Raw genomic sequence first — 14,477 nt, forward strand, 5'->3', positions numbered from 1 at the left:
GAGAGACAAGCAGATAATACCCGGACCCATTTTACATAAACCAATTAGCACCCTATTGTGCGTGCCCTGCAACTCTCCTGGCTCAGCAGGAACACAAGGATCGGTGCTGGGTCCTCTACTTTTTGTCATTTACATAAATGATTTGGATGCGAGCATAAGAGGTACAGTTAGTAAGTTTGTAGATGACACCAAAATTGGAGGTGTAGTGGAGAGTGAAGAAGGTTACCTCAGATTACAACAGGATCCTGATCAGATGGGCCAATGGGCTGAAAAGTGGCAGATGCAGTTTAATTCCGATAAATGCGAGGTGCTGCATTTTGGGAAAGCAAATCTTAGCAGGACTTATACATTTAATGGTAAGGTCCTCGAGAGTGTTGCTAAACAAAGAGACCTTGGAGTGCAGGTTCATAGTTCCTTGAAAGTGGAGTCACAGGTAGATAGGATAGTGAAGGTGGTATGCTTTCTTTTATTGGTCAGAGTATTGAATACAGGAGTTGGGAGGTCATGTTGCGACTGTTCAGGACATCGGTTAGGCCACTGTTGGAATATTGTGTGCAATTCTGGTTTCCTTCCTATCGGAAAGATGGTGTGAAACTTGAAAGGGTTCAGAAAAGATTTACAAGGATGCTGCCAGGGTTGGAGGATTTGAGCTATGGGTAGAGACTCAGCAGGCTGGGGCTGTTTTCCCTGGAGCATCGGAGGCTGAGGGCTGACCTTATAGAGGTTCACAAAATTATGAGGGATAAATAAACAAAGTCTTTTCTCTGGGGTGCAGGGAGTCCAGAACTAGACGGCATTAGTTTAGGGTGAGAGGGGAAAGATATAAAAGAGACCTAAGGGGCAACTTTTTCACACAGAGGGTGGTACGTGTATGGAATGAGCTGCCAGAGGAAGTGGTGGAGGCTGGTACAACTGCAACATTTAAAAGGCATTTGGATGGGTATATTAATAGGAAGGTTTGGGAGGGATATGGGCCGGGTGCTGGCAGGTGGGACTAGATTGGGTTGAGATAGCTGGTCGGCATGCACAGGTTGGACTGAAGGCTCTGTTTCCATGCTGTACATCTATGACTCTATAACTACACGGTAGATAGTTTGACAGCTGTCATAGGAAATGTATTAAAGTAAATCATTAAAGAAATTACAGCTACACATTTAGAAAAAATCTCAAGGTAATTGGGAAGGGTCAACATACCCCGTTGTGTTAAATTACGTTCATTCAATGTATTCAACTTCATTGGGGGGGGGGGGTTCTTGTGGTGCAGTGGTAGTGTTCCTATCCATAGACTGGGATGCCCATGTTCAAGTCATACCTACTATAGAGGTATTTAATAACATCTCTGAACAGGTTGATTAGAAAAATAGGTTAATTTTTAAAAAATTGGATTTCTTTGAAGGAGTAACAAGAACAGTGGACAAAAGGAAGCCTGTAGACCTAGTATACTGTATAAATGAGTTACCACAACAAAGGTTATTGTGAAATTAACAGCTCAATGTGTAAGAACTTGGCTGGCTGGCACAAACATACAGTAGGAATAAATGGGTGTTTGATTAGCAAGATGTGATATTGGCGTCCCACAGGGTTCTGTGCTGGGATCTCACCCTTTACAACATACATTAATTACTGAGATGAGGGGAACAAAGACATGATAGCTATATTTGCAGAAGACAGGCAGAAAGGTCAGAAAGTAGGTTTTGAAGAAGACAGCGTAGAGGGATATGAGTGTTCAAAAGAGATTCAAGTTGATTCCTGTAATGAAGTGGGTGACTTATCAAGCACAGATAAACTAGTTAGAATTTTATTCATTACAGCCTAGAAGAATGAACGGTGATCTTACTGAAACATACAAGATTCAGAGGTTAAAAATCACATCATCAGGTTATAGTCCAACAGGTTTTGTGGATATTTGTTTGTTGAATCTCTCATCTGTTAGAATGACCATGATAGTTTCATTTCATTCATATGTAAATCACAAAACTCTTTCTAAAAGTTACATTCTCAGGTGAAGTGTAACAATTGGTGTCAGCCGGATAAGATGTTAAGATGTTGAACATGTTAGCCCCCTGTGTGCTGCTGTCTGTGCCATAATGTTTAGACTGATTCTAATTCTAAAAAGTGAGTTAACAGAATCTTACATGGATTCATGCAGTTTTTGAGCAAAGTACAATGTAACTCTGCAAGTAAAAATTCACCCCACAAACGTATATGTATATATCTGCATGTGGGTTTGTGTGTCTGTCTGTCTGTCTGGGATGGGGGGTTGTGGGTGTCAAAGAGAGTGCATGTGTATGTAAGTGTAAAGTGTCTACGTCTGTGAGAGGATGCATGTGAGAGTGTGGGAATGTGTGTGTCTGTAGGAGTGTGGGATCACACACACATATCCTCTTACAGACTTAGACACTTTACACTCACACACACATATACACTTTCTCTCATACTCACAACCCCCCACCCCAGACAGACGGACAGATACACAAAAACCCACATGCACACAGATGTAGTGTGCTATAAATTCTGTGTCTTACAATTGTGTACTTCACAATTACCTGATGAAGGAGTCGTGCTCCGAAAGCTAGCGTGGTTCCAATTAAATACGTTTGTGGGGCGAATTTATACTTGCAGAGTTACATTGTACTTTGCTCAAAAACTGCTAACCCCTTCAACATCTTAACATCCTAACATCTTATCTCGCTGACACCAATTGTTACAGTTAACCTGAGAATGTCACTTTTAAAATGAGTTTTGTGATTTTCATATGAAAGAAGTGAAACTATCATGGTAATTCTAACAGATGAGAGACTCAACAAACAATCAAGGTATTTTTCAATGTATAATTTCAGTTACATCACACTGTAAACTTCTGCTATAAATTCTGTGTCTTACAATTGTGTACTTCACAACCACCTGATGAAGGAGCGGTGCTCCGAAAGCTAGCGTGGTTCCAATTAAACCTGTTGGACTATAACCTGGTGTTGTGTGATTTTTAACTCTGTACACCCCAGTCCAACACTGGCATCTCCAAATCAAGATTCAGAGCAGCATTGACAGGGTAGATTTTGGGGTATCTTGAACTAGGGAGTATAATAACAAATTAAGGGGAAATTAATTTAAAACTGAGAACTGAAGGAATTTCTTCACCCACAAGGTACTGCATGTCCAGAATTCTCTATACCAGAAATTTGTAGAGACTAAATCACTTAAAATATTTAAAAAGGAGATAGATAGATTTTTGAAATATTGAGCAGTAGAGAGCTATGATGAGCTGTTACAAAAGAGGAGTTGAGGCCTGGGGCAGAATAGCCATGTTTGATGGCAAGGTTGAAGCTCTTGCTTCTATTTTAAAGACATAAGATATTTGAAGATGGATACAGAGAAGTTGCCTGAGACAGTTAGGGATGGCAGATGGAGAATAACGTGGAGTTAATTTTGGCAGGAAGAATAGAAACAAAGCAGACCATCACTTAACCAGAAAATGACTGCAGAATTCTGAAGTGCAAAGGGATTTAGGTATTCAAGTGCATGAATCATAAGATGTTTGTATGCAGTTACAGCATGTAATCATGAAGGCTAATGTGATATAGTCTTTACTATGAGTTGAAATGAACATAAAAGTAAGGATTTATACAGGGCATTGGTAAGACCACATTTCAAACCCTGTATGCAGTTTTAATCTCCTTATTTAAAGGAAGGATGCAACTACACTCATGTGTAGGTTAGGTGCATTAGTTAGGGATAAATGTTGAGTAATAGGATAGGGGAATGGATCCGCAGGGTTACTCTTCGAAGGGTCAGTGTGGACTTGTTGGGCCAAATGGCCTGTTTCCAAGCTGTAGGGTTTCTAACTATAAAGTGTAAGTACACCACAGATGGTTCACAGGTGGTTTACTAACTTGATACCTGGACTGAATGGGTTGTTTTGCAAAGGTAGATTGGACAGGCTGGCCCTGTTTCCTCTGCACTTTCGAAGAGTGTGGGATGACTTAACTGACCTGTATAAGATCTTGAATGGTCTTGCCAACATTGATGTGAAAAGAATATTTCCTCTTATGGGTGAGTCCAGAACTAGGACAGGCAATGTTTAAAAACTAGAAGTTGCCCTGTCAGGACAGACGAGGAGAAATGTTTTCTCTTTGAAGGTTGTGTGACTTTCAAACTCTACTTTAGAAGGCAAGGTGAGACGGGATTATTGAATAGATTAAGAAAAAGGTAGATTGATTCTTCTGCCTAATAAGAATCTAAGGACTGTCAAGGTAAATGGAAATGTGGTATTCAAAACACAGCTAGATTAACCATGAACTTAATGATTGGTAGAACAGGTTCAAGAGATATCTGCTCCTAATTCAAATGATCACATTAAGCTTAACTGAGTCAGAACCCTCTGAAGTCCCCAACTTCAAGAGGTTTTCTGGAGGATTATATATGATGGGGAAATGTGCATCAAAAGTTTCAACGTTCCACACAATTTCCACAGGTTCAGTGGATCAGGAATTCAACACAGTCCTGGTGAGCAATTCCAGTCTATGCTGCTCCAATAACTCTCTGGTCATTGAGATATAAAGGCCAGTATTATTAAAAGTAAAAGCATATGTTGAATATTGTCTTCACAAGAGCCTTAAAAATCTTAAAATACAACTTACCTCCATATCTGCTTCTTCATCGATATTCTGTATATGCTGATACGCTTTGCTATAAACCTCTAAAGCTTTTGCATGGAACGCCATTTGAATTGTGATGAAGTCCCCAAAAATTTTCTATTTGAAGTAAATAATAAAGAATTTGATGTATTAATTCATCTATAGAAAGTATTGTGTAGTACTTCAAATCATTGTTAAAGTATCCCTGCATTGTAAAATAGCATTCAATTACACCTGAATCAAATTGCAAAATACCATTATACATTTTATAAAATGAATAGTTAACAAGATTACATTTATATTAAACAAAATTCATATGTGCGGAGTTCATTTCCTAGCTATATAGTGTCCTAAATAGCACGTGATACATTTCTGTTCTCTTATGCCCAGGCACATTTCTTCATAAATCAGTTTTCACTACATATCTACATCCCCACAGTCAAGACATAAAGCTGCATGTAACTATTCATAGAAAAAATTCACTCTCTTGGCACCATGTACATTCCATCAATTCTCCAGAGACAGATGGTGTGCTGGACAGTTAGTTACCCGCATGGTCCTTGCATTGTTCTTCAATATCACTGAAGAACTCCACACAATGTAGCCCGAGTTCAGAAAACCAACATAAGTCTATGCATAGTCAGTGAAGAAAGAGTTCCCCGAGAATTTGGATTTGAATCTGTCCAACCCGTTCTTTTAAGAGCAAGATCCGTAAAATCAACATAACCTAACTACTTGTTCAACAAAATGCTGGCAATTCAAAAGAGGAATCAACAATTCCGCAAATAGCACCTTTACCATTAACTAGTCTGGAGTGGAAAATACTCCTCAGCATTCTAAAGTACAACCCAAATGAACCATTGAAAATCTTCCAATATAAAACAGAACCTTTTTTATATTATTTGATCATAAGCAAGTGACACACTCATCCTACCTAGGCCAGAAGTTATTACCTGTTCGTAACTGTCCTAGAAAATATGGCTGTGAGCTGCTTTAGAGCCTTTGTCTTGAGCTAGGGGTAATTTATTAGTTTGGATAGAGGATTATCTAACCAACAGAAAGCTGAGAGTTGGGATAAATGGGTCTTTTTCCTGGTTGGCAAGATATAGCTTGTGGGGTGTCACAGGGCTTGGACTTGGGTCCCAACCATTGACAATCTTTATTAATGACTTGGATGTGGACATTCAAAGTACTATAGCCAAATTTGCAGGGGACACTAAAATAAGTGGGAAAGTAAGTTACAATGAAGAAATAAGAGGGATACAGACCAAATGCTAGCAAATGGAACTAGATTAATTTAGGACATGGATGAGTTGGACCTATGGCTCTGTTTCCATTCTATACAACTCTAAGACTCTATATATAAAAAAAGAAAAAGTTACGAATGGATATGGATAGGTTAGATGAAAAAAACCAACACTTAGCAAACATAGCTTAATGATAAGTGAGAGGTTATTCATTTTGGTCAGAGGAATAAAAAGATAACTTTGGGAGAGAATCTTCAGAGTGCTTCAATACAGAAGGATCTGGATGGCCTCATGCCAAATCGTAGCAATCTACTGGGCAGGTACAGCAAGAAATAAAGAAAGCAAATGGAATTTTAGCATTTATTGCCAAAAGAAGGAAGTGTTGCACTGTACAAGTGAGATCATACCTGGAGTACAATTTTACACCTTTACTTGAGGACGAATGGGTTCATTAGATTGATTCAGAGATGAGGGGTTTGTTTCATGAAGAGAGATTGAACATTTTAGGCAAATATTCTCTAGAGTTCAGAAGAATGAGGGAAGATGAAATTGAGGTACATAAAATGTTCAAGGAAATTGATAAAGTACACTTAGAAAGATGGTAAAACAAGGACTGCAGATGCTGGAGACCAGAGTCTAGTTTAGAGTGGTGCTGGAAAAGCACAGCAGGTCAGACAGAATCTGAGGAGCAGGAAAATCGATGTTTCGGGCAAAAGCCCTTCATCAGGCCTAGAGGCAGGGTGCCTGCAGAGTGGAGAGATAAATGAGAGGGGGGGGGGGTAGGGGTGGGGAGAAAGTAGATAGAGTACAATAGGTGAATGGGGGTGGGGATGGAGGTGAAAGGAGCCTTCCACATCCATCAAAGTTTCACCTGCACATCCACCAATATCATTTATTGTATACGTTGCTCCCGATGCGGTCTCCTCTACATTGGGGAGCCTGCACGCCTCCTAGCAGAGCGCTTTAGGGAACATCTCCGGAACACCCACATCAATCAACCCCACCGCTCTGTGGCCCAACATTTCAACTCCTCCTCCCACTCTGCTGAGGACATGCAAGTCCTGGGCCTCTTCCACCGCCGCTCCCTCACCACCCGACGCCTGGAGGAAGGACACCTCATCTTCTGCCTTGGAACGCTTCAACCCCATGGCATCAATGTGGATTTCACCAGTTTCCTCATTTCCTCTTGTCCCACCTCACCCCAGCTCCAGCCTTCCAGCTCAGCACCGTCCTCATGACCTGTCCTACCTGCCTATCTTCCTTTCCACCTATCCGCTCTACCCTCCTCTCTGACCTATCACCTCCATCCCCACCCCCATTCACCTACTGTACTCTATACTACTTTCTCCCCACCCCCACCCCCCTCTTATTTATCTCTCTACTGTGCAGGCATCCTGCCTCTATTCCTGAAGGGCTTTTGCCCGAAACGTCAATTTTCCTGCTCCTCGGATGCTGCCAGACCTGCTGTGCTTTTCCAGCACCACTCTAACTTAGAAAGATGGTGCCTGACGAGGTAATTTAGAATGAGATCATAGTTTTAGGTTAACGGATAGCAAATTGAAAACAGAGATGAGAAATTTATTTTCAAGAAGAGTCACAAATCTATCGGTTAGTACCGTAGACACGGGGACACTGAGTAAATTTAAGCAGTAGATAGATTTTCAATTAGTCATGAGTTGAATGATTATGGAGAACTGGCAGGAATTGTGGAGTTAGGGCCAAGACGAGAACAACCATGATTATATTAAATAGCAGAATAGGTTCAAGGAGCTGAGTTGCCTATTCCTGGTCCTAGTTCTTACATAAAGATGGTCCAAAGTGCTAAATGTCAAATGTAAAGTGAGAGCATTCGGCTTGACGTCAAGTCAGCATTTGACTGAATATAGTATTAAGGATTCTGGCAAAACTGGAGTCAGTGAGTATTGGGTTGCGGGGGGGGGTTGAAGCTCTCCACAAGTCAGCACAATGGAAGATGGCTGTGGTTGTTGGAGGTCAGTTTCTTAGCCCTAGGACATTTCTGCAGAAGTTCCTCAGTCATCGGAAAAAACATCTTCAGATGCTTCATCAAGCACCTTCCTTCCATCATAAGGTCAGAAGTGAGGATGCTAACTGATGATTGCACTTTAATGAACCAGAGTAGTCCTTAGCATGTAGGGACATCAGCAGTCCTGTCTGGGAGAGTGTTTCAGGATATTGACAACAATATTGTTCCTAATCAGGATGGTGCATACATGAAAAGGAACTTTGAGATGGTGGTGTTCCCATGCATCTGATATTCTTATAGCTGCACTCATTCAGGCAAGGATGAGTATTCTATCACACTCCCGCATAGAAAGCAGGAGCAGGAGTAGGCCATGATTCAATAAGATCATGGCCTCAGCTCCACTTTCCTGCCCTCTCACTATAACCCTTAATTTCTTCATTTTTCAAAAAAATCTTAGCTTTAAAAGAATTTACGTGGAAACCTCAATTACTTCACCGGGCAGGGGCTTCCATAGATTTACAACCCTCTGGGTGAAGAATTGCCTTTTCAATTCAGTCCTAAATCTGCTCCCTCTAATTTTGAGGCTATGCCCTCTTGTCCTAGTTTCACCAGTCAGTGGCACCTTCTGACTGGTGCCCTGTAGATTGTGAAAAGGAACTAGGGATACAGGAGATGAGGCAATTCACCACAGAATTTCTAGCCACTGACCTGCTCTTGTACTAGGAACAGCATCAATCATTTGAGGTGACTAAACATTCGAAAGCTCACATAAGGTCATGGTATTCTTCGCTAAGGTACTGTCTCCCTCAGATACCCCAGTTACTATTCTGTCCTCAAGTCTCCATTTGGCACAGTTATTTGTGGATTTTCAATTAATGTTGTCCCTTGTACATTCATTCTGCTGTCAAGAGTTGATCTTCATGTCTTCTCCACACTACATCATCTCTTGTCTGTACGGTGTAGGAGACCAATCCTTTCTGTGCTACGATGAAGCTGATAGCCACTGAGCACCAGTGGTGTAACTCCTCACTAACACTTCTTGACCTTCTTGAAAATGCAACATCTGGCATTGATCTCTCATTGAGAAAGGTGATCTTGCTGTTTCCTGTCAAAAAGTATTTTGTAATGAGTAGTTTCAGCAAATAAAATGCCATGTGTAATCAACGCTTTACCAAGAGTAGTGTCGGAGACATCAGAGGTGTTGAGTGGGTTGTGTTGTAATATGTAAACAAAAATTAGCTCAATCTTTTGGACAGTGATCAATGTCCTCGAATTGTCCTTCAGGACTGTTGCACCATCAGGACAAACATTTGTGATTGTGTGATAAAGAGCTGAATAGATATGTCAAGTTTCATTCAGCTTTGTATACTCTGTAAACTCTTGTGATTTAACCAAATAGTCAGATAATCAAACCCCGCCAAGATCTCTTCCAAGGTTGCAAATGATTTTCTCTGAAGATGCTACATTTATAATGGCAACTTCAGGACATTTAGTATGTGCACTAACCACTACGAAAAACACTTTCCCCTCAAAAGGTCGAGCATAGTTAATGTGGATTCTTTGTCCTGGTATTTCTGGTCATTCCCATGGGTGTAATAGCACTAATGGAGGTAAGTTGCAAACTCTTGCACAAGCTACAAAGGTTCCCACCTTCTCAATTTCAGAGTCATGTCCTGGCAACCAAAAATAGCTTCTACCGATCTCCTTCATTCGGACAGTGCCGCAGTGACTTTTGCACAGATGATTTAACATACAGCTGACACAGTATGATGATCATCACTCCCCATGGGAGATGTCCTGTTTGTATGGATAATTTTAGCTTCCTATGGGCTTCAGTTCTGGAGTAGCTGTTTTGTGATCTTGCCTGGAAGTAGTATGTCCTTCACTTTTATTAGTAGTGGATCATTTCTTGTGTACTTCTGACCTTGTCCTGCCATTACCAGAGTGTTTGCTATTTGGAAAAAGTGAGGACTATAGATGTTGGAGATCAGAGTAGAGTGTAAAATGCTGGAAAAGCAAAGTAGGTCAGGCAGCATCTGAGGAGCAGGAGAATCAACGTTTCAGGGAAGAGCCCTTCACCAGGAACTACTTATTCTCTACTTGTCTGAAGTAGAAAATGTTTACATACAGACTCTTTACAGTCAACTCATTTGGGAAAGGTAAACTAAAGAGTCCATAAATATTCCTATGTAAGTTGGACTGATGATAATTAATTGTAGCTATGAGGTGTAGCAACAAGGCCCATCTCTGCATAAGGCTCACTATTACATAAGATATCTCTGTTTGAAGCCCAATTATTATTGTGGTCTCTGGTCTATTAGTATGGTAAATTCTTGGCCATACAGATATTGGTGAAATGCAAAAAAATGATTTCAAGAGCTTTTTTCTCTATTTGCACATTGTTCATTTTTGTTTTAACAATCCTGATGCAAATGTTATTGGCTTCTCGTCACCATTGAGTGTTTTGTGAGAAATGACTACTTCCACTCCATAGGGTGATGCATCACATGCCATTGCTAAAGGAGTTCTGACTTTAATAAAGCCTATTTGCCTTGTGTTTCATATTGATCTTCCCATTTCCAAATCTTTATTTTGGTGTAGTAACTTGTGCAACTGCTTGAGAATGGTTGCAAGGTTTGGAACTTAGTGACTTAGCAATCACAAAGTAATCATTGCCACACCTGTAGCTTTTGCTTTTGAAGATGATGGGTCTAGTCCCTTTGCATCAATGACACAGCCTAAATATTCGATGGAAGATTTTTTTTTAAATTCACATTTGTCTTTGCTAATTCAGGTCTCTGCAGATTGCATTTAAATTGTGCAGATGCTCTTTTTCATTTCCCCATGACTAAAATATTGTCCAGGTAACACTGGACCCTTTCCAATCAACTTAAAATCTGATTCATGGCACACTGAAATACTGCATGTGCAGACATGATTTCAAATGGAAGTCTCTTCAATTTGAATAGTCCTTTATGTGTTACAATTGTCAAGTACTTTTATGACTTAGGCTTGACTAAGTACAGTTTTACTGCTAAGCTGACCTCCAACTAGGCCAGCACTTCTGTCATCGATTAAAGGTGAACATACTGCTTAGCACAAGATTAATCATGACCTTAATATCATTATAGATGTACAACGATCCATCTTTCTTCATCATTGATACGATTGACATATGAATCACTCATATTTGTGGGTTCAAGGACTTCAGTCTCGACCAGCATCTCTGATTCTGCTTCGGCATTTGGTATGATTACATAAGACAGTGACCCGGCCTTGCATCATTTCGCTCAATTCTCATCCTTGATCCCCAGTGAAAATAATGCCATGTTTCTTTAGAATCTGTCATAGATCAGTCTCAGAACCGGACAGGCAAATTACTTCAGATTATGACAGTCGAGTTTGATTTTTTCCAAACACGTTCTTCCCAATAAAGCTGGAAAGTTTCCTTTGACATTGTACAAGGACAAATCGTATGAATAGACATACATAATGATACAACCTTTTAAAGGAATCACTTTGCCTTTTTATGTTCTTAGAACAGGTATAAATTTGAGTGTTGCAGCACATTGTGACTCAGTTGCTTCTGATACACACTTCCAGATATCAATGAAATCAGTACTCCCTTATCCACTTCCATTCTTACTGGTTTGCCATTCAGTAAGGGAATGGCCCAGGATCAGTTAATGTTGCCAGCAATAGCCACTACGTTTAATAACACCTCATGTTCAACTCAAGAGTTCGGACTTTTCTCATACCCCTTTTGTAATGTATAGATTTTCTTCTGACTTATGTTTCTATATTTTTATTGCATATTGTTCATGTTTCTTTCTCAACTACGTATGTTCAATATGCTTTTTGCTACAGTTTCTACAATTTGCAATCAGCAATTTGCTGCTGTGTGATCTGTTTTTCCACACTGATAGTAGTTCTGAGTCTGCTTTGGTGTTCATCTCTCAGCCACCATTTTGTGAACTCTCATGCTCAAGCTTACCTGTTGAGCTTCCTTGGCTGCCAGTTCCATTAAGACTATGGCCAGTGCTTTCCTTAGGTCTAGGTTCCTTTGCGTCAGTAATCTCTTTTGGTTTGCTTCACATCTTTAAACACACCATGTCTGTTTCTGAAAGCATCATTTAAGTCATCTTTGCATATTTCTGCTAACTTGTTTAGAATTGTTACGAACTGATGTTTTCACCATCATGCTGCTTGTGTGTGTATGAAATCTGAACCTTTCAATAATCACCAATGGTTTGGTGAAAATAATTCTGCTAGCTTCTTACTTTTTTTCCATAAGTTTCAGAACCCAGTTTCTCTGGCTGTACCAGACACCTCAGGAGGTTAAAAGAATCCCTCCCCACCAGTACTCAGGAACGTAGGGATGACAATATCTCTTTCAGTTTTGTTAGCTTGAACAAAGGAATCTGTGTGGGAGTTCCAGCTCCTTGAGTTTCATCATATGGTCCCTTGGCACCAAAATTTTCCTCCTTTCTTTTATAAATGGGAATGGCCTGCTTAATATTATGTACAAAGAAAACATTTATCACTTCATCTCTTCCTGTTTAAAACAAGATATCTCTGAGACTGCCTGAGTTTATAACCCAGCTCAAGACATTTCCCTCTGGTGTAGGGAAATTGGTCCATCAGGGCGGAGCATGTAGCAAGGTTTTTCTACACTGTTCACCTCTTCCCTGGATAAATTATTTTCTTCTCCTTTCCTCACTATCTACTTCAGTGCAGTAATGGTGTATTTTGATTTCTGTTTTATCGAAGCATCTCCAAGACCTGCAGTGAGAAATACAATTTTCCTTTTTCCAAAATTTCAGCCTAGTTGAGTTTTCTTTCTGTTCTAAGTTCCGAGGAGGCCGAAATGTTAAACAGCAGGAGCTTTATTATGGACATGTTTACAGCCTAAGCAGCAAGGTTGACTAAGTTGTTTCCTGCTCAAAATTGCCATGTGATTGAACTCAAAGTGACAGCCCATCATACGAACAAAAATACACAACATTCACATTTCATGAAAACCAAGCTGTTAAAGCCAGAATAACAAAGTCAAATTGCCACTCATTTAAAATTTAACACATTTAACTATCAGACCCAACACCTTCAAGGCGTTTTCCTATCCGCTTTAGAATGCAGCTTTTTTTTTTTAAAATGTAGAAGCGTGGAATATTTCAGACTCCCCAAAAGCGTTTGGGCGTCTTTGTGTATGAATCACAAAAATAGGCAAAAGGAATCTTGGCATTTATTGCAAAAGGTCTGGATTATTAAAGTAAAGGAGTGTTGTTGCAATTATATAAGGTGTTGGTGAGACCACACTTGGAGTAGTATATCCAGTTTTGGTTTCTTTACTTGAGAAAGGATGAGGTGACCCTGGAGGTGGTTCATAGAAGGTTCACCAGATTGATTCCAGAGATGAAAGGGCTACTGGACGAAGAGCAGTTGGGCTTATATTTGATGGAGTTCAGAAGAATGAGGGTATGGTGTGAAAATCTGACCGACATGTATAAAATGCTAAAGGAGATTAATGAGGTGGGTGTTGAACAGACGTTTCTCCGTGTAGGACAGTCTCAAACAAGACATCACAGATTTAGAGTGATGGGAGGTAGGTTCAAAATTGAGATAAGGAGAAACTTCTCTGCAGGTCATGAATCTGTGGAAGTCACTACCCAGTGGAGGTACAATCCATCAACAGATTCAAGAAAGAAAGAAATATATGTTTCTCATGAAGAGCAGGATAAAGGGCTATGAGGACCAGGTACAAAAGTGGAGTTGTCACCAGGATAAGGTCAGCAATGATCATATTAAATGGTGGTGCGGGTTTAAAGGACGTGAACTGCCTACTCCTTCTTCCGATTCCTATGTTCTTATATTCTTGGAAATTCACTACCACCCCAAACCCCACCCCAACAAATTTGTCCCCATCTTGCAAATACAATTCCAGAATTTTCCTTTTAGGATACTATCTAAATATTTTTTGTTTGAATAAATGAGGAAGAATTATTTTTGCATGCAGTTTACCTTAATATCCCTAATTTTCTCTTCTTGAAACTCATCAATGGTTTCTTCCAGCTGTCGGGAAATTCGAGTCGCATCCATTGTGACTCTCTGTAATTCAGACTCAGCCTAGACAAGAGCAATTTAAAAACTGATTTTTTTAAAGTACAAAACATCTAATTTGAATAGATTCTAGAAAATATATTTCTGGAATATTAGTAAATAATTCCCTACCAGACATAAATCTTGATGTTGCCTGAGTATATATTTCTTTAACTTAAGTACTGGATTTTTTGGAAGAATTAGATATATTTAAAATAAATTAATTATTGAGATAGTAGAACCAGTGCGATTCAAATATTTCCATAAGAAGTGTCACAATACCAGGTCATTCTCAGATACCAAACGACATTATATAATCTTAGTTCAATAGAAAACACAAAACAGGCTCTTTCATATAGATCTGCACTGAATTAATGCTCTGGCAGGACTTTTTTTTTACAAAAGTCTGTAAATAATGCAACAGCCTCAATCCTGAAATAAGCAGGACCTAGTCAAATCCACTGAGTGTTCTATAGTTTACTTAAGTCACAGTAAAGTAAAAATGGGAAGACAAGC

At 39.7% G+C, this 14,477-nt stretch overlaps 1 protein-coding gene across 1 annotated transcript in view; it reads right to left on the reverse strand.

Annotated features, from left to right (window-relative positions):
- The window catches only part of cibar1 (CBY1 interacting BAR domain containing 1), a 76,558-nt gene that overhangs the window by 17,510 nt on the left and 44,571 nt on the right, over positions 1-14,477 (reverse strand). Inside the window, exons 6-7 of the mRNA XM_043688077.1 lie at positions 13,884-13,988; positions 4,638-4,751 (exon numbers count right to left, since the gene is read on the reverse strand). Coding sequence (XP_043544012.1) covers positions 4,638-4,751; positions 13,884-13,988 — 219 coding nt within the window. The remainder of the gene's footprint in view (positions 1-4,637; positions 4,752-13,883; positions 13,989-14,477) is intronic.

Source organism: Chiloscyllium plagiosum, chromosome 4 (genome assembly GCF_004010195.1).
Source record: "Chiloscyllium plagiosum isolate BGI_BamShark_2017 chromosome 4, ASM401019v2, whole genome shotgun sequence".
In the NCBI taxonomy this organism is placed as follows: domain Eukaryota; kingdom Metazoa; phylum Chordata; class Chondrichthyes; order Orectolobiformes; family Hemiscylliidae; genus Chiloscyllium; species Chiloscyllium plagiosum.